The 24731-nt window shown below is 35.9% G+C and overlaps 3 protein-coding genes across 3 annotated transcripts; 2 read left to right on the top strand and 1 right to left on the bottom strand.

The window, feature by feature from the left end:
• Positions 1-111: 111 nt before the first annotated feature.
• Positions 112-522, top strand: pigbos1 (PIGB opposite strand 1). The gene has a single exon (XM_026286991.1). The coding sequence runs from the start codon at positions 143-145 to the stop codon at positions 353-355; it is 213 nt and encodes a 70-aa protein (XP_026142776.1). The 5' UTR covers positions 112-142; the 3' UTR covers positions 356-522.
• Positions 523-1393: 871 nt separating this feature from the next.
• Positions 1394-14970, top strand: LOC113118086 (ras-related protein Rab-27A). Its single transcript, XM_026286986.1, has 6 exons — positions 1394-1554; positions 8628-8800; positions 9702-9787; positions 9886-9989; positions 10999-11122; positions 13844-14970. Exons 2-6 carry the CDS (start codon positions 8648-8650, stop codon positions 14043-14045), a joined length of 669 nt encoding a protein of 222 aa, XP_026142771.1. The 5' UTR covers positions 1394-1554; positions 8628-8647; the 3' UTR covers positions 14046-14970.
• A 1740-nt stretch (positions 14971-16710) lies between these two features.
• On the bottom strand, positions 16711-23621 carry LOC113118085 (potassium/sodium hyperpolarization-activated cyclic nucleotide-gated channel 1-like). Its single transcript, XM_026286985.1, has 11 exons — positions 23384-23621; positions 22284-22479; positions 22070-22171; positions 21834-21971; positions 20551-20712; positions 20373-20466; positions 20013-20140; positions 19799-19930; positions 19403-19640; positions 18435-18602; positions 16711-18306 (listed from the first exon to the last, which is right to left on the bottom strand). The coding sequence occupies exons 1-11, from the start codon at positions 23566-23568 to the stop codon at positions 18224-18226; spliced, it is 1626 nt and encodes a 541-aa protein (XP_026142770.1). The 5' UTR covers positions 23569-23621; the 3' UTR covers positions 16711-18223.
• Between the last annotated feature and the right edge of the window lie 1110 nt (positions 23622-24731).

Genomic DNA, 24731 nt, shown 5'->3' with positions numbered 1-24731 from the left:
TACCTCATTTATGCATACTTAAAATTCAAAACGCCACAATATCTGATTGACTCCAGAACAGGTTGGTGGAAGTATCTCATCATAACCTTTTCTTTCTGCTTTTTTTTCCAGTGGGATGTTAGTGCCTTCGTAACATAAGATCATGTTTGGAAGACGGATCCCCTTTAATCAGATTGCGTTTGCTACTCTGGTTGGAGTGGTGGGAGGTGTGTATATCTACAGGCCTATGTTTGAGGCACACAGAAAACCTCTATCTGCACCAGATCAAGACCTCAAGTCTGACCCAGCAGAGCAGAGAGCGGAAACTACCCAACAAGAACAACAAGATGCATCTGCAGCCCAAGACGGAGTCTGAATGTGCCTCGGTGTTACATGCTTCTTATTCCCATGCACTTTGTGAATGGTGTAACTTAGATATACTTAATAAGTAGCACTGCAAATAAACTACAAGATTCTACACCATTCGATTCATTTATTTAAAAAAAAAAACAAATATAACAATTCAAAATTAACATAAAAATCTAAAAAAAAAATATATATAAAACAAAAAATCGCATCCTCCTTTTAGAATCTGCAAGATGTTTTTAATTTTAAAATATATAATAATTTCATAATTGTGTGAAAAATACAATGATATAAATTACTTAACTTTTAAAAATACAATTAATTGAATTAAGCTTGTTTCAAAAATTTTACACATTTTATGTGAAATATAAAAATACAATGTACTAACAGAATACATATACCAATAAAATTAATAAAGATCTTCACGACAAGGATCCAGATTGGGACTCATTCTCTCTTACATACGATGAAAACATTCATGAATGCTTAAGAAGCCAGCACACAGTATATTAAGAACCAAAGAGACTGAAACATTTAAACTGTAACTGTTTTTAACAATGTAACTTTTCATGTACCTTTTACATTTTACACCACCAGATGTCACACAAACAAACACACACACACACACACACACACACACACACGCACTTACAGTTTTGAAAGAGCTTCAGAGCACGCTGAACAAATTGTACATACTTAAAAAAAAATTATTTTAGATGCAGAAACCAAAAGCCGACCACTAGCTAAAATTAATTTATTAAGTTATTTCCTGCATTCTGAACAGAAAAGCGGGCGCGAGCGGGAGCTGACTAGTCCTACTATGGCGAAGGCCTAGCTCATGAATATTAAGCACGCAACGTGACGTTCTCACTTTAGTCCTTTCCGATTGGCTAAATAGCCTGATAATTTGCATGGTGGAGTGTTGGCTCATAATAATATTAATTACACTACTATCGCGGTGGTCTCTCCAGGAAGGTCTCTAAGCAGCGTCAGCGATACCTAATTAATATTCATGAGCTAAGCCAGGGCTGCGAGAGCACCGGAAGTGTTGCGTCACTGTATGTGGGTGTGGGAGCAACTTTAGGAAACAAAGTGTCCATCGCTTGAAAAATAGTAGCTCGCCACACACTAAAACTTGTTCTCAATTGGTCTAATATTTTCGAAAAAGCAAGCCTAAAGAGATCAGCAGACGTTCAGATCACTGACTTGGTAAGTGCGAATGTTTTTATAAAGCTTTCCACGACGTAAACTCTTCAGAAGCTGATGTTAACTGTTTGCTCACTTGTCAACGCGTTTATTTAATTAAGATCTACATGTTGGCGTAGAAGTGTATTCACGTTTAAATATACAGTATGTGACACTAACCTCATATGCATCTTAAATATATTGCATAAAGGCTTCTGTATATGTAGTGTAGTTATGTTATAATGTCATAATAATGCGTGGTTAGTGACTAAAAGCTGCTGTTCATCTGAACACACACGTGGATCAATCCTAGATCAAATCTACCCATCATAATATAACTGTGACCTGAATCTGATCAGAAAGGAAACGGGGAACGTTACTTTTAAAAGTAATGCGTTACAATATTGCGTTACTCCCTAGAAAAAGTAACGAATTATTATCTCAGTTGCTTTTTATGGAAAGTAACGCGTTACGTTTCTTTTGAGGTGCTTGCTTGTTTTTAATATAAAAAGGTATTGTTTTTGCAAATATGAAGGCCCTTTCACATCGAAAGTGTAATGAATACATTCAGGGAGAAGGAAATGTAAATTATCGTCTGTACAGTAGAGGGCGGAGCTCAAACTAATCGCATGAAGAAAATATTTGACTTATTTAAAATATTTAATTATTGCAGATATGTATAAAATATTCTGCGTTATTCATTTTGAGGAATAATGAATCAGTTTTCGTGCAGGTGAGATGATTAAAAGTGTTCATATTTAGTGTAGAATTACCTTAAAATCACGTTCACACAGAATGTCTCTTAAGTAAAATTTTACTTTACTAGTTATTTCATAAAAGGTAATCTGATGATGTAACTAGCGTTACTTATAATGCATTACCCCTAACATGGGAAGAAGTAACCAGCGTCACCTGGGAAATACACGGCTTCACTCCCAGATCAGGTTACCTGTCAGGAATGTCTGGTTTTGGGATAATTTCCCTTCTGAATGATCAAGTTTCCATTCTTTCTTGCTTAATTGGGGAAATCCTGTAAGATAACATATGTGTATGACTCTATTCTTTGAATCGGTTTGCTATGATCACGATGGGATTCTGAATTTGACACCCTTTGTACAAGTTAGAGACTTCAAGGAACATTACGACCCCCCCAAAATGATTGTGTTGTTGTCATTTTCTCACTGCATGTCATTCCAAACCTGTTATGTTTTCTTTCTCTTTTTTTATTCCTGTGAAATATCCATGTTTTCCCATGCAATTAAAATGCAATTCATTTCATTAGAAGTCTTTAACATCATACTTTAATGATTTAATACTTAAATTCACTTTGGCCAATAATATTTGATGTCACTTACATCAAACTTGAGACTTGTCTTCATGCACCATGTTGGAATGTCTGCACATTTGAGAGTAATATATATATATATTAGACTTGAATATCAGTCAGTTTCTCATGCAAACCTTTCATGTAATTTAAAAAGACTTGAAATATACTCCACAAGTGTGTAGTTTATGAGCTTTACTGCCCCGTTCGCTTTCATTGCATGCAAAGCAGAAGAATATTCTACAAATTTGTGATTTGTGTTGCATGGAAAAACATTTGGAATTTGGATTGTGACAGTGCGAAATATTTGTTTAAATAATTTCTTAAATCTGTCCTGAGAAGAGTTTTCCACAAATCTCAGATCATTAAAAATGGGCTCAACGGTCTCACCTGCCTGTTCTAGAGAAAGCAAATGAAATGAATATAGACTGAAGTCATTTGTGTGTGTGTGTGTGTGTGTGTTTTAAGTAGTCCTGGCAGGGCTGGGACTGACAGGACCGTCACATGACAGGATGCCTAGAGCACATGAGCACCAGCTGATGGTTATTAGATGAGCCTGATGTTTAATCTTACGCTCCACATCCTTCAGAAAGCCCAAAAGAGCTTTTATAAAAGCTGTCAGTGCATGGGACTGGAGTGTGAATGACAGAAATCACTCTGTCGCTTTGATACGAGTCGTTATTTAGTAAATGAAGAATGTTTTTGTCCTGTTGCACATCTCCAGCGCACTCTTCACAATCAAGATGCATAAAGGTTCTTCACAGTGATGCCATACAAGAACCATTTTTGTTCCACAAAGAACCATTCAGTCATAGGTTTTAAAGAACCATCTCTTTCTTCGATTACCTTTCTATAATCCGAAGAACCTTCTTTCGCCACAAAGGACATTTTGTTAAAACGAAATGTTCTTCAGATGTTAAAGATTCTTCTATGGCATCATGAAGCACCTTTATTTTTCAAGAACAATGACTTTCTAAATAAGACCTCAGAATTGTGAGATATGAACACAGATACAGATACATAGATACAGAGTCACCATACCTTTTTTTCATTCATTTTATTCTGCGGCAGAAACAAGCGAACATTTATTATTACTTTTTTTTTAAATCTTGCAATTGCAAATTTATATTTCATAATTCAGGCTTTTCCGCTCACAAATATGAGTTTGCAAGTTAACATTTATAAATGTAGACTTTTTATTTCAGGTCATATCTTGCAATTCTGAGAAACAGAATTGCAAGATAGAAATTGCAATACATTTAAACTTGCAATTCTGTTAAGAGATGTCAGAATTGCAAGATCAAAAAAAGCCTTTTGACTTTTTTATTTTAATTTTTGTGACAGAAAAATAATAATTGTGCGATCAGCTGTGTTTTTTATGTTTTTATTCATCTTATTAAATGTACTATCAATACAGTTTCTGCGTCCATTGAATATGCTTTATTTTTTCACTAAAATCGCCCTCAGATCCAAAATGCATAGTTTCCGGACTCAATATTATGAGTTTATGGTGTCATTCATGTGTTAATTAATATGATGTTTATTACATGACTTCAACGCACAAGTGTCTACAGAACACAGACTCTTTTCTGTCCAGACTGAAAGAAACTATCTTCGATTAAAGTTCAGCCGGCTCAAGTTTTTATTGTTGTTGTTTTGTTTTGTTTTTGTAGCATGCATCATTCATGCATCGCTGAAAGACTATAGCTAAAATGTGAATTTCCAAAGAGGCTAAATAGTTTCTCACATCAGGTCAAAGTTTGAGGTTTTTTCAGTCTGCACAGCAGATTTGTCTTTCACACGTACAGCTTGAGAAGAGGGAAGCGGACAGAAAAAACTCAGCCTGTCAGAGCTTGACTGGGAATGTTTGATTAGAGCCTGTGTCTTCATCAGGGCTGTTTTTGTTGGACAGGAAGCTGAAGCCAAAGCATTTCGGTGAGCTCTTGCACAAGGCCGGTGATTGTTGAAGGATGTGTAGACGTGTCTGACTGAAATGAAGGCATCAGCCGGTCTTCAGAAGTCCATCAAATGACCATCAGATGATGCAGACGAACACTCATCGCTTGTGTCTTACACAGGGATTGTGTTCATGCTTATGTAGCACATAAAGACGAGGTTGTTTTTGAAATTGGTGCACTTTCCAGAAAGCGAAAGCTCTCTTTCTTGCAATTTTCCTGTAGATGCAATCAACTTCATTATATATGGAAAACAGAAATAACATAAAAGTTGCGTTTTGGAGTTGCATGTCTTTAAACTGATCTTTTTACAATAAGAGTCTTAAAGTTGAGCAGATTTCAGTGTGATCTTGTGCTTGTTTACTGCACAGCTAAGAAGATCAGCTGTTGCATGCACTTTAAACCCATGCAAAACAGGTTCCAGGAGTGATAAACCAATGCATTGGCCAACATTGGTCCATTTTTGAGGTTATATGAGTAGTAGTCTTCTCAGTTGCTGTTATTTTTCAGGATTTACAGATGAATAGAAAGTATAAAAGAACAGCAGTTTTGTAACATTAAATGTCTTTACTATCACTTTTGATCAATTTAATGCATCATCCTTATTGATAATTCTTCTTATCTGCATCAGCAATGGAAAATCATATTTTGGGCGACCACTAGACAAGCTCTAGTACTAGTTAGTTAAATGCATTTCTAACTAGTCTGTGATCCTTTAGTCACATATCATGACAACGAGAAGTTTTGCTGTGTGTAAGATAGCAAATCTTCTAGATAAACAGTTTCACTGAACGTTTCCTCCAAGACACGCCATAATGAAGTGACTGATTTCATCTGTGATAAACACTGAAATGCATTCTGGGTAATCTCGTTCCTGAGACCAATGCAGTATAACTCTGTTGACTTTAGTTAATCTGGGAAGTGTTATTAAAATAGCTGTCAGGCCTGAGGTGATGCATGTGCTCTTTCTAGTGTGTGTATATATATATATATATTTCAAGTCTGTGGATTGATCCGGGTGCTTGGGTTGGTCCCAGACATTAAGCTGCTTACGGTCAGGATGGTGCAAGAATGTGGTCATTTGTTCAAGTTTTTATGTTCTTTCTGCAGTCATATGATCGGCTTTAACACTGTCTGAGAACCCAGTCATGGACGGACGCTTTCCTCTCCCTGATTCTGAGAACGTGTCAAGACAAGAAGTGCATGAAGGCGTTAGTGCAGATTTAGAAGCGCACCTACTTTACGTTTTAGTTAAACCTGCACATTACTTCATCTATCAAAGGAGAGGCCTTCGTTGAGGAACTTTCTTTGATCTTGTGAGATGTGTGGTCAACTTTCAAGGCTCAAAACTTCCTTTTGCAAAACTTTTCTAAGACCAGATTGCAATATACGCTGACTTCTTCACAATAAGAGAGCAGAAACAAAAAGAAGAGAAACGTGGTGCCTGATGAGACTTGACTTAAGATCTCATCGCAGAATGTCTTTAAATAATACCTCAGCATCAAGCATTGCATGCAATATTGTACTGACGGATAAAAATAGAGCATGACAACATTTCAAAAGCAACTGTGACTGATAATGATTGTCTCTAGTGCAAACTCTGAGTTAAATATTATAGGTTATGAAACACTTCATTACTAACTGATGGATGTCTCTGTATTGTAGTCTTAGGCTACAGTGAAAAGAAACTTGAGTTGACAAATGAGTGGAATTAAAAGCCATTGTGTAAATGCATTCAGGTGTAAAAAGGTGCTTTTTCAAAGTCTGTTTCCTCATTTAGGCTCCAGGATTTATGGACTTCATGATCAATAACAAAAAAGAGCTTTCAGACGCATATTTACTGTTCTGGAACAGAAATGCATGCAACACTTCAGATGTAGTCTCAAAGTTTTTTTGTTTTTTTTTGTTTCCTGTTACTGAATCAGCACTGTTGCATCAATGCAAATGCCTGTCTTTCTTCATTTTAACTGAATGCTTTTAAAAAAATGGTGGATTGAATAGACTAATGGGTTCATTATGGGTAGTTCTTTAAAGTCAGCATGAACCTTGTTAATTATCCTGCCGTGCTCTGGAAGTTCATTTGTGAAGGAAAGTTTCAATGGCGACTTCTGTTATTGTTAGTGGTTTGTTTGTAAGAGTTCACAAATGTGTTTGTCAGGGTTGCTGTCATTAAACTACAAAAAAAAAAAAAATCGAAATAATTATTATTATATTTTAGATAAAGTTTTTTTTTTAATTTCAAAAACTTTATCTTATTTTATTTCAGCAAGTTGTCAATACAGCGTTTCTCATTTTTGTGTAGTTTGTTAAAGTAGCTACTAAAAGGCTATAAATCCGTATAGACGTTTAAATTTAATTTAAAAAATTCATTAAAATGTAAATGAATAGCATATCTTAAAATATCTTTTTTTTTTCATCACAGGATTTTTAAATAAATATTTTTTTTAAAGTTATTTAATAACAAATCAAAAAGTTATGTGAAGCTGTTTTTTTTTTAAGCCCTGTATCTCTCATAGGGATATACCGGTATAAAATGTTTCCTGTTAAGATTAATTGCTTATGAGTTTATCACGGTATACGATATTATCACGGTATTGAAATTTGGTCATAATACAGTATAACAGGTTAAATATTTTTTTTTCTTAAAACAAAAATAACTGAATATTTTAAATACAATAAAGCAATACAGAAAAATATATAAAGTTAATAGTTTTACACCGATTAAAGTGCAAATGAAGTTTTAAGACACAAAGGCATCACTTTACAATAAGACCTCATTAGTTAACCATTAACATTCATAAAGAGCAATAGCTACTTGCTATAGAAGTTATTAATCTTTGTTAAAAAAATACAAGTCTTAGTTCATGTTAGCTCATTAAATAACACAGCTGCAACTTTTCGATTTTATATTAACTAGTGAATTAACTAATGAAGCCCTAATGTAAAGTGTGAATGAACAATAAAGAATGAAAACACTTTCAAACCATATCTAGGGCACATTGTAGTCCAGATTAAAATGAAAAAAAAAAACCAAACAAGTATTTGTCACTGTGATGAACATCATAACGAATACACAAACTCTGAATGGCTGTTTAAATCTATTTAAATGTGTGTTAGAAAGTAGTGCAGCTGCTTTATTTATGGGTTTTCCGGGGTGCATTTTCCGCAGTTTAGCGCCATCTGCTGTCAGAGAGTGAATGTGAATGTCCCTCATGTGTTCCTCATGTGCTTCTCTTACGTGTTTGTTTACATCAGCACACACACGTCTTTCAAGCAGCATACAGCGGTGTTGTGCATTATGACCATTTGATGGGAATAGTATTCTTAAAATGCATTCCAAGTTCTGAATAATTTGTAATTCTATAATTATTCACGGTATTTAGAAGTGCCCGCGATAACAATATCTTGCATATTCATTACCGTGATATATCACATTACCGAATACCAGCACTTTTTTTTTAATGATGTAGTAAATTAATGCAAGTCTTTTAATTATTTTAATCTCAGTTAGACTCTAACAGTTCAGAACTTACAAAGAATTATTTTTGTTAGAACTCGGAGATAAAAAGTTGCAATTATTTCTTTTAGTTTTTATAGTTTTCTGTGACCAAAAAACATCAGAATTGTGTGTGAGATAAAGAGAGAGAGAGAGAAAAAGGGACTTGTGAGATATAAACTCCAAATTACAAAAAAAAATTCAGAATTCTAAGTTTATATTTTGGATTTGTAACTTTTTTTCTTCTTCTAGTAATTGCATTAAAAAAAAGTCCAGTACACCCGTGCCCGTGAGGTAACAGCACTGTGTTTGTCCATCACAGGTCCTCGTTCAGCTCTCAGTATGTCCGAGGGGGACTATGATTACCTCATCAAGTTCCTCGCGCTGGGGGACTCTGGGGTGGGAAAGACCAGCTTCTTGTACCAGTACACGGACGGCAAATTCAACTCCAAATTCATCACCACAGTGGGAATAGACTTCAGAGAAAAACGAGTGGTGAGTGGTTTTAACTGGCACAAGTAATTTTCCATTAAGCATTGGTTTATTCATGAGTGTTCAACAGTCTCCTTAGTTCAGATGTTTCCTGCTCGGTTTGTAATGGAGGTTTATTGTTCTGGAGTCCCGCTCTGTGGTTTACCAGACTGTAAAATCCCATGGTCCTGTTCAGCTTAGTTATGGAAACTTGCCCAGAGGTCAAGAGCAGTCGATCACGTGTAGATCGCAGCCTCAGATGAGGCGAGGTATACACGCATTTGTCTGAACACGGTCATGAATACTAGATGCAGGACAAACATACAGAACTGTGAAAGCAAACAGACACGCACAAGGTAATTACGCTGTTCCTGAATGTAATTGGATGCCTAAGGCTGCTTAATTTGTTGGGAACACGCTTCAGCAAGAGACGGTCGACATAATGCACATAATACACACTTTACAATACCTATCATAGATAGATAGATAGATAACACTTCCAATAGTAACAAAAACTGTTGAGGAAACTTCATTGGCAGGTTGTGTGTGTGTGTGTGTGTTTTAGGGAAAGATGAATGCAGGATCACATGGGCTTATAGATTAGAGATCCCTCCTCAAGAACAAACACTTGAGCACTTAAGATCTCAAACAAACGCTGATGTTTTAGAGCCGCACAATCAGGAGTCGCAGCACTAATGAGACGCTTCCCGCTCTCAGTCATCAAGTGTGCGTTACACGGCTGTGTTTGACTGTGTGAAGAGTAATTCGGGTTTCCTGGAACTGTATATCAAAGCAACCAAATAGCAACCACCACAACAGTGTAAGATTGTGGTGGGACGTTTTGCATTGGGCAAACCTCACGCTGTCTGCAGAGGATGTCAGGATATATTCATCACACTCTTATACAGTGCTTCTGTCCTGTTAGGTGTACAAGTCCAGCGGTCCTGAGGGGACGGTCGGGAGAGGACAGAGGATTCACATCCAGCTCTGGGACACGGCCGGTCAGGAGAGGTCAGATGCAGAGCAGAACTGTTTAAAGAACTGAATCCTGATTAATAAGCGTATATATGTGTGTGTGATTTTTCTCTTGTTTTCTGCTCTGAATGCAGGTTTCGGAGTTTGACCACCGCGTTCTTCAGGGACGCCATGGGCTTCCTGTTGCTCTTTGACCTCACCAATGAGCAGAGCTTCCTTAATGTGCGGAACTGGATGAGTAAGTCCAGACTTACTATACATTATTTCTGTGTTTACACAATTAATGAGCACCTACTTTCATTTTCTACAGAAATTAAGTGTTTGTTTTTTTTCTTGGCACAAATTATTTTTTATTAATTAATTTTTTTAACTTGCAGATTTGTTTCTTATTTATATTACATTTTATTTTTAGCTAGCGGGTTACCTATCTTCTACTACTAGAAATGAAACAAAATGAAAATATTTTTAATATGCATTTGTTTATTAATCTTATCTTTACCTAGTAGCTTAGAGTATTTTTTATTTTTAAAAGAATATTTAATATAATTTTTTATTAATAGGGTTTTTAACTATTACTTTAGAGTAATTATTATTATGATTATTAATTTTTTTAATATAATTTGTTACATTTTATTTTTAACAAGTAGGTTACCTATCATCTTCTACTACTATAAGAATGCGAAATTAAAATATTTTTAATATATATGTATTTTTAATTATTATTTTAATCTTTACCTAGAAGCTTAGAGTATTTTTCCAACTGCTACTAATACTAATTATCTTTACTTATTTTTAATTTAATATTATTTGTAATACATTTTTCTTTTTAACTAGAAACTTTGAGTGCTTGCCTAATACACTACCACTGCTAGAAATTTATTGTTTATTTTTATGAATTAAATTTTACCTAGCAGCTTAGATTGATTGGCCAAATACTACAACTTCTACCTATAATGCATAAAATATTTAATATTAGTTTTATTAATTTTTTGTGTAACTAGCAGTTTAGAGTGCTTGTCTATGTGAAAAATTAGAATTTAATAATAATAATTAAATTACATTTATTTTAAAACCGTTTGGAGTGATTGCCCAGCTAAAAAAGAATATTAACAATAACAAAAACATAATAAATTGTTATAATTAATAGAAAGACCGCTGTACAGTAAGCTGCGTGTTGTTGTTACATTATCATGAATAGTTTCTAAAATAACAATATTTAAAGGTTACTGCTGTGGTGTCTTGTGCAGGTCAGCTGCAGACGCACGCGTACTGCGAGAATCCCGACGTCGTCTTGTGCGGAAACAAATCAGACCTGGAGGACCAGCGCGCCGTGAAAACAGAGAGTGCGCGAGAACTGGCCGAGAAATACGGGTGAGAAACCAGACTCGAGAACGTGCCTCCAAACATCAACAGAAATACCTCACTGTCCGTTCAAAGCGCTCCGATGCTTGAGCAGATCACTACGATATCATCAGCACATGACAATGATTTAGCATAATTAGATCGTGCTGACATTAAAACAGAGATGCACAGGTGAGGGGGGACATCTTTTCATGCTTCATTGTAGTTACTTATTTTTTTTTATCACCCTGTATGTCCAAAACTGTAATTTTTCACAAAAACAAACATTTTGAAAATCTTGTTGCAAGATTTTACAAAAATCAAGATTGAATGTATTTGGTCAAAATCCAATGTTTTTAAACGATGAAGTGATATGCAGACTATTGTAGACAATATTGGCCGATTAGATGGCAAACCTGACCTAAAACGCTAAATGCTCTCTCACTCTCTCTCTCTCTCTCTCTCTCTCGCTCGCTCGCTCTCTCTCTCGCTCTCTCTGTCTCACTCTCTCGCTCTCTCTCTCTCTCTCTCTCTCCCCGTCTCTCTCTCTCTCTCTCTCGCTCTTTCTTGCTCTCGCTCCCTCTCTCTCTCTCTCTCCCTCTCACTCTCTCTCCCCCTCTCACTCTCTCTCTCTCCCCCCCTCTCACTCTCACTCTCTCTCTCTCTCCCCCTCTCTTGCTCCCCCTCTCTCTCTCGCTCTCTCCCCCTCTCTCTCTCCCTCTCTCCCCCCCTCTCCCTCTCTCTCTCTCTCTCTCGCTCTCTCCCCCTCTCTCTCTCGCTCTCTCCCTCTCTCTCTCTCCCCCCCCCCCTCTCTCTCTCCCCCTCCCCCCCTCTCTCTCTCTCTCCCTCTCTCCCCCCCTCTCCCTCTCTCTCTCTCTCTCTCGCTCTCTCCCCCTCTCTCTCTCGCTCTCTCCCTCTCTCTCTCCCCCCCCCCCCTCTCTCTCTCCCCCCCCCCCCCCTCTCTCTCTCTCCCTCTCTCTCTCTCTCTCTCTCTCTCTCTCTCTCTCTCTCTCTCTCTCTCTCTCTCTCTCCCTCTCTCTCTCTCGGTCACAGGTGTGTCTGTGGATGCGGGTGACTCTGGAGATGTTTGTTTTGAGGGCCGTGTCTGTAGCGTGTTTGTCTAAGACGAGGGCAGCTCTCGTTAAATGTGACGCGTTCAGATGAAGAAAGGCTAATATTGACTGTCTTCAGTTCAGTCAAGCTCTCAAGTATTTTGAGAAGTTTCTGTCTCATGAATACTTGAGTATGATTATGTGAAATCCTTTTCTCGAGTCATCATATGAATTATACAAATGGTGCTTCTGTTGAGCAGGTCGACGGTTAAAATATCTGTTGACTTTATTTTATTGTCAGTAATATTGAGTTTTCTGTAACTCCGAGTGTCATTCATATTGTGTTGACTGATCCTCACATCTAAACTCATCCAGGTGTGTCTTTATGCAAACACTGATGATAATAAATAGACGATTATCAGTAGATCAGAATGATTTCTGAAGATCATGTGACCCTGAAGACTGAAGGAATGATGCTGGAAATACAGCGCTGTATCACTGAAATAAATTACAGTTTCACAGATACTCACATAGAAAACGTAATAATCGTAATAATATTTCATAATATTACTATTTTTATCAAATAAATGCAGGGCTGGTGAGCGTATGAGACTTATTTCCAAAACATTAGAAATGTTTAATTTGAATATTTTTCAAAATTTCCAATGTGGTAGTGGAGGTATAACTTTCAATTTAATTGTTTTATTTTTAACTTTGAGAGTTGTTGCCCATCTAATAATACCTCTACTACCGTATTTTTCGGACTATAAGTCGCACCTGAGTATAAGTCGCAACAGTCCAAAAATACGTCATGATGAGGAAAAAACATATATAAGTCGCATTTTTTTAATATATAAATATTTTTAATATGTATTTTTAATTATAATTTTAATCTTTACCTAGCAGCTTAGAGTATTTGTCCAACTGCTACTAATACTAATTATCTTTACTTATTTTTAATTTAATATTATTTGTAATACATTTTTATTTTTAACATATATAAGTCGCACTGGACTATATGTCACATTTATTTAGAACCAAGAAACAAGAGAAAACATTACCGTCTCCAGCCGCGAGAGGGCGCTCTATGTCTTCAGTGTAGACTACAGAAGAACTGAGCAGCGGAGTGGAGACGGTATTGTTTTCTCTTGGCTCATATCTCTTAGTTCATTTCTCTTGGTTCATGTCAGATTAATTTTGATAAATAAGTCGCACCTGACTATAAGTCGCAGGACCAGCCAAACTATGAAAAAAAGTGCGACTTGTAGTCCGGAAAATATGGTACTACTACCACTAATATACTTTACAGCTAGCTCTTGCATTATAAGAGCTCGTGTTTTTCAGTTGTCATGCTGTGTTCATGTGATCATATATCACACAGACAGGAAAAGAAGATAAAATCTTGTGCATTTAAGTTTAAGTTTATGAAACTGATTAATTTCCCAATATTAGTGAGCTGCCTATGTAGGCAGAATTTTAAGGGTTTAATTAACACGCTCTCAAAGCAAAGGCTGTGTTCCGTCACATGCGTCCTTCATAGACAAGACAATCCCACAATGCATTATAAAAAAAAATCCCTCTTCAATCATGATAATGTGTATTAATATACTTAACTTTGAGTACTATATGAAATGCATGGATAATAGTGTTGGAGTAGTGGTTTGTGCTCTTATGCATTTTATTTTTCATCTTTTGGCAGTGTCCCGTACTTCGAGACGAGCGCTGCGAGCGGTGAGAACGTGAGTCGTGCCGTGGAGGTTCTGCTGGATCTGATCATGAAGCGCATGGAGAGATGTGTGGACAAATCCTGGATCCCCGACGGGATGGTTCGCACCAACGGACACAGCTCCAGCGACCTGGCAGAGCCACGTGACGCCGAGCAGAGCAAGTGCGGCTGCTAATGCCACAAGAATCCCTCCAGCCGCGGCTCTCTGATCCTCTTCATTAGCACCAGTACACATCACGCTTGAACTGAGCAGATGCTGAGGATTAGAGACCCTGCGCTGCGTTAAAGACACATGACATTTTTTATCAGAATGGATGGACTAAAGCCTCCTAAATTCAAGTCTTCACGTTTTAAGAGCACTTTACACCAAGTCCTGCGTTTAGAAGCCTTAATGCATCAGATAGGATGTGTTTCAAGGGCTCGAATCCTCTCACTGTGTGTTTCACTGTTAGTGCACATCTGCTGTTAAACTAGACATGCATCAGTGCGTTATTACTCTGATCCTGACACGGTTCGGTGTTGATTATCTAAATGAGAACCTCACATTCAATCACTGGAAATTTGGAAAAAAATGCATGTTATAAAAAAAAAATAGAAATTAAAAAAAAAAATGTGTTTAAAATATATATTTATATAATGCACAACCTGTATCACTTTTTCGAAAAAATTACAAAAATTAAGAAAAGCATCATATGGACTGGAAATGATGTCATGGTTAGTAATGATGAAAGAATTGTCAGATAAATATTTTTTGGGAGACATAAAAAAATTATATATAATGTTATATAATTATGTATAATTTTTTTTTTTTTTACATCAGTCCCCACCTTCTGTCACTTAAAAATAAATAACATTAAGAAAAGCATCATATGGTGTTGAAATGGCCTGAAGGTTAGTAATGATGAGAGATTTTTTTGGTGATCTGTTCCTTTAATAATAATTTGTGCTGTTGTCCTTCTCTAGTGGACTGAGGGTAAATAGTGCTCACTTCTATGCCACTTTTTTTTTTTTTTACAAGTTTTAACACTTTTAAATGTGTTACTATGTTATCTGTAGTCATGTAGATGTCAGAGACCAATTAAAGTTAAGTATTTAGCTCTTACTAGCCGTGTTTCCACTATCGAGCTAGGACCGGGCGTGCTAGTGCGTGCCAGGGCCTGTCGCGTTTCCACTGTCACTTCCGGGGCTTGATCGTGCCTCGCCGGGGCTTCCTCGGGGCCAACGGCCAGGTTTTTTGGCCCGACGAAAACCTTGGGCCAAAGCGGGCCAGCTGGGGCTAGAGGAGGGGTTATGAACAAAGGCGGAGTTTCTCCGTGTCTGGAGAGCATCAGCGCGGATCATTTCAGAAAGATAACAGCTATAACAGCAGCATTAAAGACTTTTTAAAATAAGTTGAGCTCAAAACTCACTCTTAGTAAGCAGCAAGCGTTTGAAATAACTTGATCCGATGTGGGTTATAATCACTAAACAAGGCAGAAATATTTATAAGCGATGTAAAAGACTATGCACGCTAAACATTAACGTTACACAGTAAAGATGTTAAATATGACTGCTTGGAGAAATCAGACGTCAGCTTCTTATTCTCTATCACAATTGTGTATTTATTAAGTAACATTTTATCTGTCGTCTCCTTTCAAAAGTTAAGCTTCACGTTGCATATCATCAAAATATAGCCTAGTAATGATTTTTTTCGGGAGCTTTTATAAAAAATAGCGAGACTGCACTGCGGATCATTTCAGAAAGATAACAGCTTTAACACCAGCATTAAACACTTTTTTAAATAAGTCGAGCTCAAAACTCTCTTTCAGTCAGCAGCGAGTGTTTGAAATAACTTGATCCAATGTGGATTAAAATCACCATACAAGGCAGAAATATTTATAAGCCATGAAAAAGATATGAATGCTAAACACATTACCATAGTAAACATGGTAAAATATGAACTGCTTGAAGAAATCAGACGTCAGCTTCTTATTCTCTATCACAATCGTGTATTTATTAAGTAACTTATATTATCTGTCACAAACCTCGTCTCGAGAGTTTTTCTCACGTTGCCTATCATATGGCCTAATAATGTTTTTTGTTCGGGAGCTTTTATAAAAATAGAGATATTATCATTCATTCTAAATATGACGGCTACTGTGGCTAATAAACAGAAACAGACTCGACTGAATAAGCAGGCTATTTTCATAAGCGTTAAAAATAAATAAATAAATAAAATAGTAATAAGTGTATTTAGATTAATTTTGAGTCCTGATAAATTAAATCAATTCTATAGTTAAAACATCGATGCTTTTGAATTTGAATATATAACAAAGCATGCAAACAAACGGCCGCTTTTATTATGTTTGTTTTGTGATCGCGCATGTTCCAGTGACTTATTTCTTAGTTTTCTGATAACTTCTCTTTGTTGGTGAAATAATGAGGTTGCATGACGTTTTTCTGAGAGGCGTGTAAAGGGCGTGTTTTAGTGACGTGCAGCGGTGCTTCAAGCTCCTCTGTGGAAACCCTGCGCTATTCTGGCCTCGTGCTACTGGCCCGAGGCTATGAGCCCCGCCCGGCCTGCTTTAAGCCCTGGCTCGCACTGGCCCGACAGTGGAAATGCGGCTACTGTATTCATCTGTAGGCTAGTGGTTGATTTGTATTGTACACTTTGTGTAGACATTCACCAGTTGGTGTTGGTTGTGGTTTTTCTGTATTTCTGGTCGCTAGTTCATGTAAGTTCCTGCCATTTCATTTAATTACGGGATTTGGAATGAGTTTTAGATGAAATATCCACATCTGTACTGTAAATTGTGCTCATGTTTCTCAAAAATGGTTGCAAAAGGTCAGTAGATGCGTTCTTTTTTTTTTTTTTTTTTTACAGTCCCTCTATTTCACAAAAGCAAAGGAAAACCAATTCAAAATTTCCGACATTTCCGGTTTCTTTTACTGAATCATTTCCAAAGTGCTTTATTCTGCTGTAGTGCCTGTAACACTGTATCTTTGCCAAACACTGTCTTTTGTGCCAAATACTGAAACTCTATTTGAAAAAATGAAATAAATATATTTTATTATTTATTATGATGTTGTCATATGCACGTCTTGATAATCTGCAGGCATGTCTGATGAAATGTGAAATTACAAATTACCCCGGCTGTGTGGTGCATTATTGCACAAGGCATCAATTGCCTCACAAAGAGCTTCTGTTCTGTTCTTTATCCGTCTTTAGAAACTCAAAACCTTGCTACATTCGCTTTACTTGATTAATAATAATGGTTTTACGAAATAAAGAACTGAAACATGTAAATAAATGCGTTAACTAAAGTAAATAAATACAAAACTGACAATCAGTACTGACCGTTTCCAGTAACATTGCAATTTAATGATTGCGTTGCGTGGTCACGTGCTACCTGTTACTTTTCTCAACGCTGGTCAGAATCATAGACCCCGAATATGGTATATTTAAACGATTTTCACAGATTGTTTGGACTGATTTCGGTCCTTTGTAATGAATTTGATGAAAAGATTATACATTTTAGGTGTACAAACAAATAAAAATAAATTGAGATGAATGAATGAAGTTCTAAAGGGGATTTATCTTGACGAACTACGCCCCCTGGAGGAAACAGAGAAACCTACAGGCGTCTCTTCGTACTTTTCAGTGCAAAAAAACTAAATAAAAAAAAAAGGTTATTCCAGTTAAAATAATTTTTGCATGCTTATTTCTACTATGAGATGCATTTTCAAGACTTCATAACAGGCAGTTCAGTTCCAGAAAGACAAAAAGCATCTTGCCCTGCTTCTGGGTTGTTGTTTTTTCTTTTTACACTCAAGTGTAACTTACATTAATAAAATCTTACACTTTTAAATGAACCAGTTCTCTAATATTTTAGCTCTATGACTTCCATTCACATTGCTTAAATGTTTTAGAGTATATAAGGACTTCATTTATATAACTTTTTTGTCCTTTATGGGACTCGTCAGATTTGGTCAGTGTGGTAATTTCTCATGTGTTTATTATTAAATCATTTTTTAAATTTTCCTTAAACATCTCTGACTGGACCTCTGTGTTAAGATGTCGCATGCATATAATAAAGAGACATGCATATAATAAAGAGACTGAACACAACAGTGCTCAGATACTTTATTGTAATAATACAGAATTTACAAGTAAATAATGAATGCGTGCATGTACAGTAACCTTATTTTAATGTATTATGTATCACCAAGTGTATTAATAATTATTCAAATAAAAATTACAGAATTAAAATCACCTTAAGCATCTAACCTATACATAAAAACAAGTAAACATATCTTAAATTGTATTTTTTTTTTACATTGTAAAACAGGAAAATAATATTTTTCAATAGCTGACTAATTGACTAAAACAAAATCTCCTGATGTGTCGTCGCACACACTGTTCGATGCTGATGTGACTTGATGTACAGACCCAACACCTTTAATAAACAAGTCTCAAAATCATTTTGCAATCAATATGAACCATATTTACTTAGTCATTAGTCTGTTAAGTCACATCCTACATTTGTTCTCTATTAAAAATCTCTTATGTTGACTTCAATCTTACCCTCGAGATCGTCTTTGAGCCGTTGAGCCACTGCCCTCAGATCCTTCACAACATGTGGGAACTCTTCCTCAATCTCCTCAAAATGCTTTAATGACAGGGAGAAAAGACTGCAGGCGGTCAGAGCAGAAACTGTAGCCAGCTGCCTTCCACCAAACAGGAAGCTGATCTCTGCACAAACACACAACGACTATGAGGCTGGGTGCAACAATTGTTACTAACATTTTTACTAATGTCCCTGTAGCACAAACGCAGTCTGAAGTCTCTGGGGTATGTTTGTAGCAATACGCAACAATGCATGAGTCAAAATGATACATTTTTCTTTTAAGCCAAAAATCATTAGGATATTAAGTAAAGATCATGTTCCATGAAGATATTTTGTAAATCTCCAACCGTAAATATATTAAAACTTAATTTTTGATTAGTAATATGCCTTGCTAAGAACTTAATTTGAACAACTTTAAAGATTATTTTTTTCAATATTTAGATTTTGTTGCACCCTCAGATTCCAGATTTTCAAATAGTTGCATCTCAGCCGAATATTGTCCTCCTAACAAACCAGACATCAATAGAAAGATGATTTATTCAGGTTTTAGATGATGTATAAATCAAAAAAAAAAAAAAAAAAAAAAAAATATATATATATATATATATATTGACTTTTGCATATTTTGTTGGTTTTGATTGTTTCTGTTGTCAAACACCACTTTGGATAAAAGCATCTGCTAAATGACCAAATGTAAATGTACATGAAGAGTTAATTTGCAAAAACAGATAACTCAGTGAAAATAACCCAGCTGAAGTTTGATTGAGATTAATTGTAATGCACAATGAAAAAACAAGATTTCTGAGAACTGTTATCCATTTTTTGCAAATTTCTTCATATATAACTACCCAAATGACCGACAGGCTTCAGAGAGAAACGGTTGCATGCATATGGTGGACAAACACACAGGTTTCTCATACATCACCTCCAAAGTGGTCTCCATCGCACAGCTCCATTCGGAAAAACTGGTTCTTCACGAGCACACGTCCATGCTCGATGAAGAACATGTGGTCAGCTTTAGCGTCCCGATGAATGACGATGTCTTCTGCTTGGAATAACTCGTACTCTAACTTCACTAAGATGGCTTCGGTGAATTCTCTGTCGTGCATTATGAACATGGAGCCTTTGCTCAGCAGGTTGGGACACATGTGTGCCATAATATCCTTTGAAAGAGAAAACACAGCACTATTAGAATGAGTTCTATATGGTTTTGTTCTAACTCGTTGTGATTGGCTCCAGTGTGAGCGTGACACTGAGGGACGTGTACGTCATCTGCACTGACTTTGGCTTGTTTCTATGTTCAGATGAATGAATTAGAAACCTTTCTCAGCCGTTTTGACACCAGATCGAGGATGTTCCTCTTGTCGTATTGCCACTTGTACTGGGCAGTGGTGCGCTGGCGCAGATCCCTGGGAAGCTTCTTGAACATTTTGGAGGATTGCAGCTGGCTGATCTGTCATATTTATACATCATGCTTTTAATCCATGCATTTATTTGCTGTATCCATTTTAATCTTGAAAAAATCACTTGAGCACCTTTTTCTTGTATTCATTGCAAGTCGTTGACGTGCTCCCGACTGTTGCGATCAAGCAGGCGATGAGAGAAAAACACATTATATATCCAATCACCATGCTAACAAGAGCCGCCCACCGTTCTGCCATTCCTGAAACACAAAACTGTAAACTACAATTTTGCATTTTATTCAGAGGTGTTTGCTCATGCAAAACCTTATGCATGCAATACTAAAGCACCAAAAGCATCTGTTTTGCTATTTTCTTTTCATCTGGTATATGAAACTTCATAGTTTAATACATAGGGCCACAGGTTTTGAAAAAAAAAATCCTAATCCTGGTAGTAAACAACTAATGATTGCTTAATGTTGTGCATGAATGTACGTGTTGGTGATTCAATAGACTTAGTTGAAATCCAGGCCATTTGAGAGAAGGCTCTGAAGGAAGAGTAGGAGTATTTTTCCCCGATCGATGTATTCTGCAAAACAGAAAAGGAAATAGGAACAAATGTAAAGCGATACATCAATAAACGCCTGCATATGCAACACAAATCGAGACTTACCTTGATATTCTCTTGCATGACCCAGCAGTCTTGAGGAAACTCCTCCAGTAGAGATATGAAGTACTGAACACAGGTGTTCCAGTGCCACACCAGGATTATCAACATCAACATGAAAAACACCCTGAAAAACTTCTTGGCTTCTTCAAGCTGAATGTCAGAGACCTAGAACGAGAACATGAAGAACGTCAGAACAGAAGGTCTCTTTAAAACTAAGGGTTTTACCTGATGCTTGTTGGTTTATTGGAAAAATGTGAGGAAATGCTACAAAAAAATGATATCTACTGTATTCAACTGTGAGACTGTCAAAAATCCTTTCACTGAATATTTCAATATTTTCGAATCTTATTAAAATTATTTGAGGCTGTATGAGGTTACTGTAGGAGTTTTATATATCTATTTAGAGGATTTCAGATCGTTGGTTTGGTTTCAGACACTTTTCAAACCCTTTTTACTCTTTTGAAAACAGCTCTTTTTAGAGCAAGCCGTTTTAGAGCATTTTCCTTTAAATGTTAATGAGCTCTGCTGACCCCGCCCCTTTCTTCATAGCTGCTCTCTGAGGGACTGTCTACTTTTAAAAACTTGCTAATTAGCATATTTTTAGGAAAGGCAATTTGCAAAGATTCATTAAAAACCTCTTATCCTCACTTTTTCTGGAGGTGAATCTGGACCAAGAAGGATTTGTGCAAAGATAGACACATTTATATAGATCGGGGACACATTCCCTTCATAAACAAATGATGTCGGCTCAGATGTCGGGAGTAAACGATTACTGCTATGTTCATTATTACATCCAACACCAGAACACCTCAATCACTCAGGAATCATTCTTGTCTACATCTGCTACAGCAGTGAAACAATGCTGGACTGATGACAGTCACTCAGGGGGCGGAGCTAAGGTAAGACACCAGCCCAGTCTGTGCTGAAATGCTACTGTCAATCAAACTATCTGTGTGACGTCACAAAGACAGGCATCTGAGATCGCCTCGATTTGAGAAAGGGGTAATTTCATGGGTGGATTTTTATCATTATAGGGTGGTTGTGTATACGGGAAAATATAATGGGTCACCAAAAATGAATGAGGTCATGCACATATATTGTGCGTTAAGTTGATATATTAATTATTGCGACAGGCCTAGTTGAAAAATCAAATTTAGCACTTTATATTGTGCCTCGCTCTAATAATAAGATCTTAAATTCCATAACATAAGCCCTTTTTTTTGGTATAATTTAGGAAAAATTGATTTTTTTATGTTTATTAGTTGTGAGTGAAAACTGAAACTTACGCTTTCCAATTCAAAGCAGAATCTCAGCAGCTTCGGCACACGGAGTAAACGGATCATGCTGAAAATCCTCACAAACATGAGTATTCGCACCAGCTTCGAAGCCAACAGTACATCCGTGTCAGCTTGATAAAAGTACTCCTGTGGTAAATTAAACATGCTTTCATTCTGAGATGTAAAATAAAGGATCTTTACAATTTGATCAGTCTGAGCGTTTTGAACTTTATTAATAAACTTACCACAATAGTAATTAAAATGTCAACCGGAAAGGCAGCCACCACATCAGGAGCAAACCAACTCTTGAAATAAGCATTTCTGATTAATTTTGGATCCAGTATGGCCTAGACAGAAACAAGACTGAGTTGTATTCATTTTTAAGAGTCAACAATATTTTAGAAAGGGAAAGCAATAAATAAGTCATATTACACACACACACACAGGACACATTCCTACCTGACCGTCGTCACTGAATATACCCATTTTAAAATTAATGGCAACATCAATGCAAAACATGGCGTCTGAGAATATATTGAAGGCCACCCAGCATTCGTAGCCTCTACCTTTCATATCCTCAGAAAATGCCATGTCTAGAGGAATTGTTATAAGGTTCACGAAAGCTAAGATCACCATAAACATAAGATAGTAATGCCTGCAAGACAGAAAAAAAGCAAATGCATTTTTTACAGATCACTGTGATTGCATTAACAAAACACTGACATACTTTGCTCAACATGGTATTGATTTAATTTATTGCACATGGCACATGACTATGGTAATCATTTAGTAGCCTAACATATGTAAAAGTATCATTAGTAGCAATTGTAACATTTGGTGAGTATTTATAGTGCACTCAAAGATTAATCACGATTAATCGCATCCAAAATAAAAGTTTGTTTACATATTATATGTATGTGTGCACTGTATATTTATAACGTATATATATTAAATACACACATATGCATGTATATATTTTAGAAAAATAGATTATGTTAATATAATAAATATATTTATTTATAATATAAATTATATGAATATAAATATAGACATGTAAATACATGTAAACATTTTGAAAATACATACTGTATTTGTGTGTAGTTGTGTATACACAATAAATATACACATATATTTTGTAAACAAAAACTTTTATTTTGTATGCGATTAATCGTTTGACCGTGCCGTAAAGATTTATTTACATTATAAATATATTAATTTCAACTGCAACATTTTATCGTAACATTTTACGTGATTTACATTTAAACCGAATTATTAAAAATACAAACGTAGTATATTTAAATTGCAATTTTATTATGATGTTACAAAGATCAGTGTTAACATTATGTTATGAATGCAAACTCTTAATAACCTTTAGAGATAAAAAGTAATTTTTTTGACAAGCCTATCAAGAACAAGATCACACTACTAATTAGCATATGCAGAATAATCTGAAAGTGATAGAGTTTTATTAAAAGTGATCAATGACACGATACTAGTTTACATGAGGAAGACTAACGTTAGTTAAGTCTGTGTTATTAATTAAGTTAACGTTACGTTACCTGATGCGACTCCGGGGGTGTATCACACATCTGCAGGTTTTAACTTCCCGTTTCTCTTTATTTTCGTTTCCTTCAGGATGCACCCTTAAGGTTAACTTTCCTCTTAGGACATCTTTAAGGCCCGAGAATCGTGTTTTTCCCGTGCTTCTTGAGCTATTTCCACTCATCTCGACTGAGCGCATCATCAGAAGACCGAAGACACGGTTGTTTGTTATAATCGTAACTTATTTATGTTCGAATGTTAGCGAATCTGCGCGTGACCGTTGAGCGGCGACGGCAATCTATGTTTTAATTTAATAGTTTATTTATTTATTTTTAACTTTAAACGTCTCATTTTGCTCATTTGATTGATTGGACCGAGTAAAATGTTTCGGTGTTTATGAAGAAATTGTAAAGCCATGAAACTATTCACAAGCAACTAAAAGAGTCATTTGTGACATCTCATTTAAAGACAGACACGCAAGTAAAATGATGATTTAAAAATATATATTATATGAATTATCCTAGGTCTTATGTGTTTATTATTCTGCTTTTTAAAAATGTATTTTTAAAGTTTTTAAACAACAAATTGTATGGCGTTTGATCCTTTTGCCATATTTCCCTTCTCACGTTGAGCCATGTTTAATTTCTAAATGGAATAAAAACTATTTAAAGAGTCTTTTAAAAAGTTTTAAGTTGTTAAAAAGTATGTGAAGTAGGACGTTCAGTGCGTGCCATTCATTGAAAAGACTAATAAATCTACCCCTCAAAGTAGTTTTCATGATAAAGTCAAATATGGTATGGCAAGCCATTTTAGCTTAAAATGTTCCTAGCGGTGCTCGTCATAATTGCATTTTAACTAGTAAGAACTACATTACTGATTACAGCTCTACAATTCAGTTCCAACTAGTCTAGTTTACAATAACAGAGCTCTCTAATTAAATTCTTACTAACAGTTACAATTAGAGAGCTCTTTAATTAGCACTGTTACTAGTAATAATGTAATTGTAGCGCACTTCTAATTGAATTTTTACTAGCAAAAATGAAACAAGGGCGATAACTATAAAGAAACAATAAAGATAGTTTTCAAAAATTATTCTCAGTATTATAGAGTAGCATAGTCCATACCACAGCTATAACCATAAAATAAATAATATCACTGGAATCACTTTGAAAACATTTTGCCCCCAGCTGATGAATAATAAAAACATTGACACCCAATCAGAATCAATCCTGCTATAACAAGTTTGATAAATTAAAGTGTCAGATGTGTGTGCATTTAGAATAAACAGACAATATCGTCCACTGGTGTGTACAGTAATATTGTGCTCTTTATATTTATTTTTCTTCTTGTGAATTGGTCTTAACG

The sequence above is a fragment of the Carassius auratus genome, chromosome 18 (genome assembly GCF_003368295.1).
Source record: "Carassius auratus strain Wakin chromosome 18, ASM336829v1, whole genome shotgun sequence".
Lineage (NCBI taxonomy): Eukaryota > Metazoa > Chordata > Actinopteri > Cypriniformes > Cyprinidae > Carassius > Carassius auratus.
Note: the sequence above shows the minus strand (reverse complement) of the source record. Positions and strands in the feature narration are given on the sequence as shown.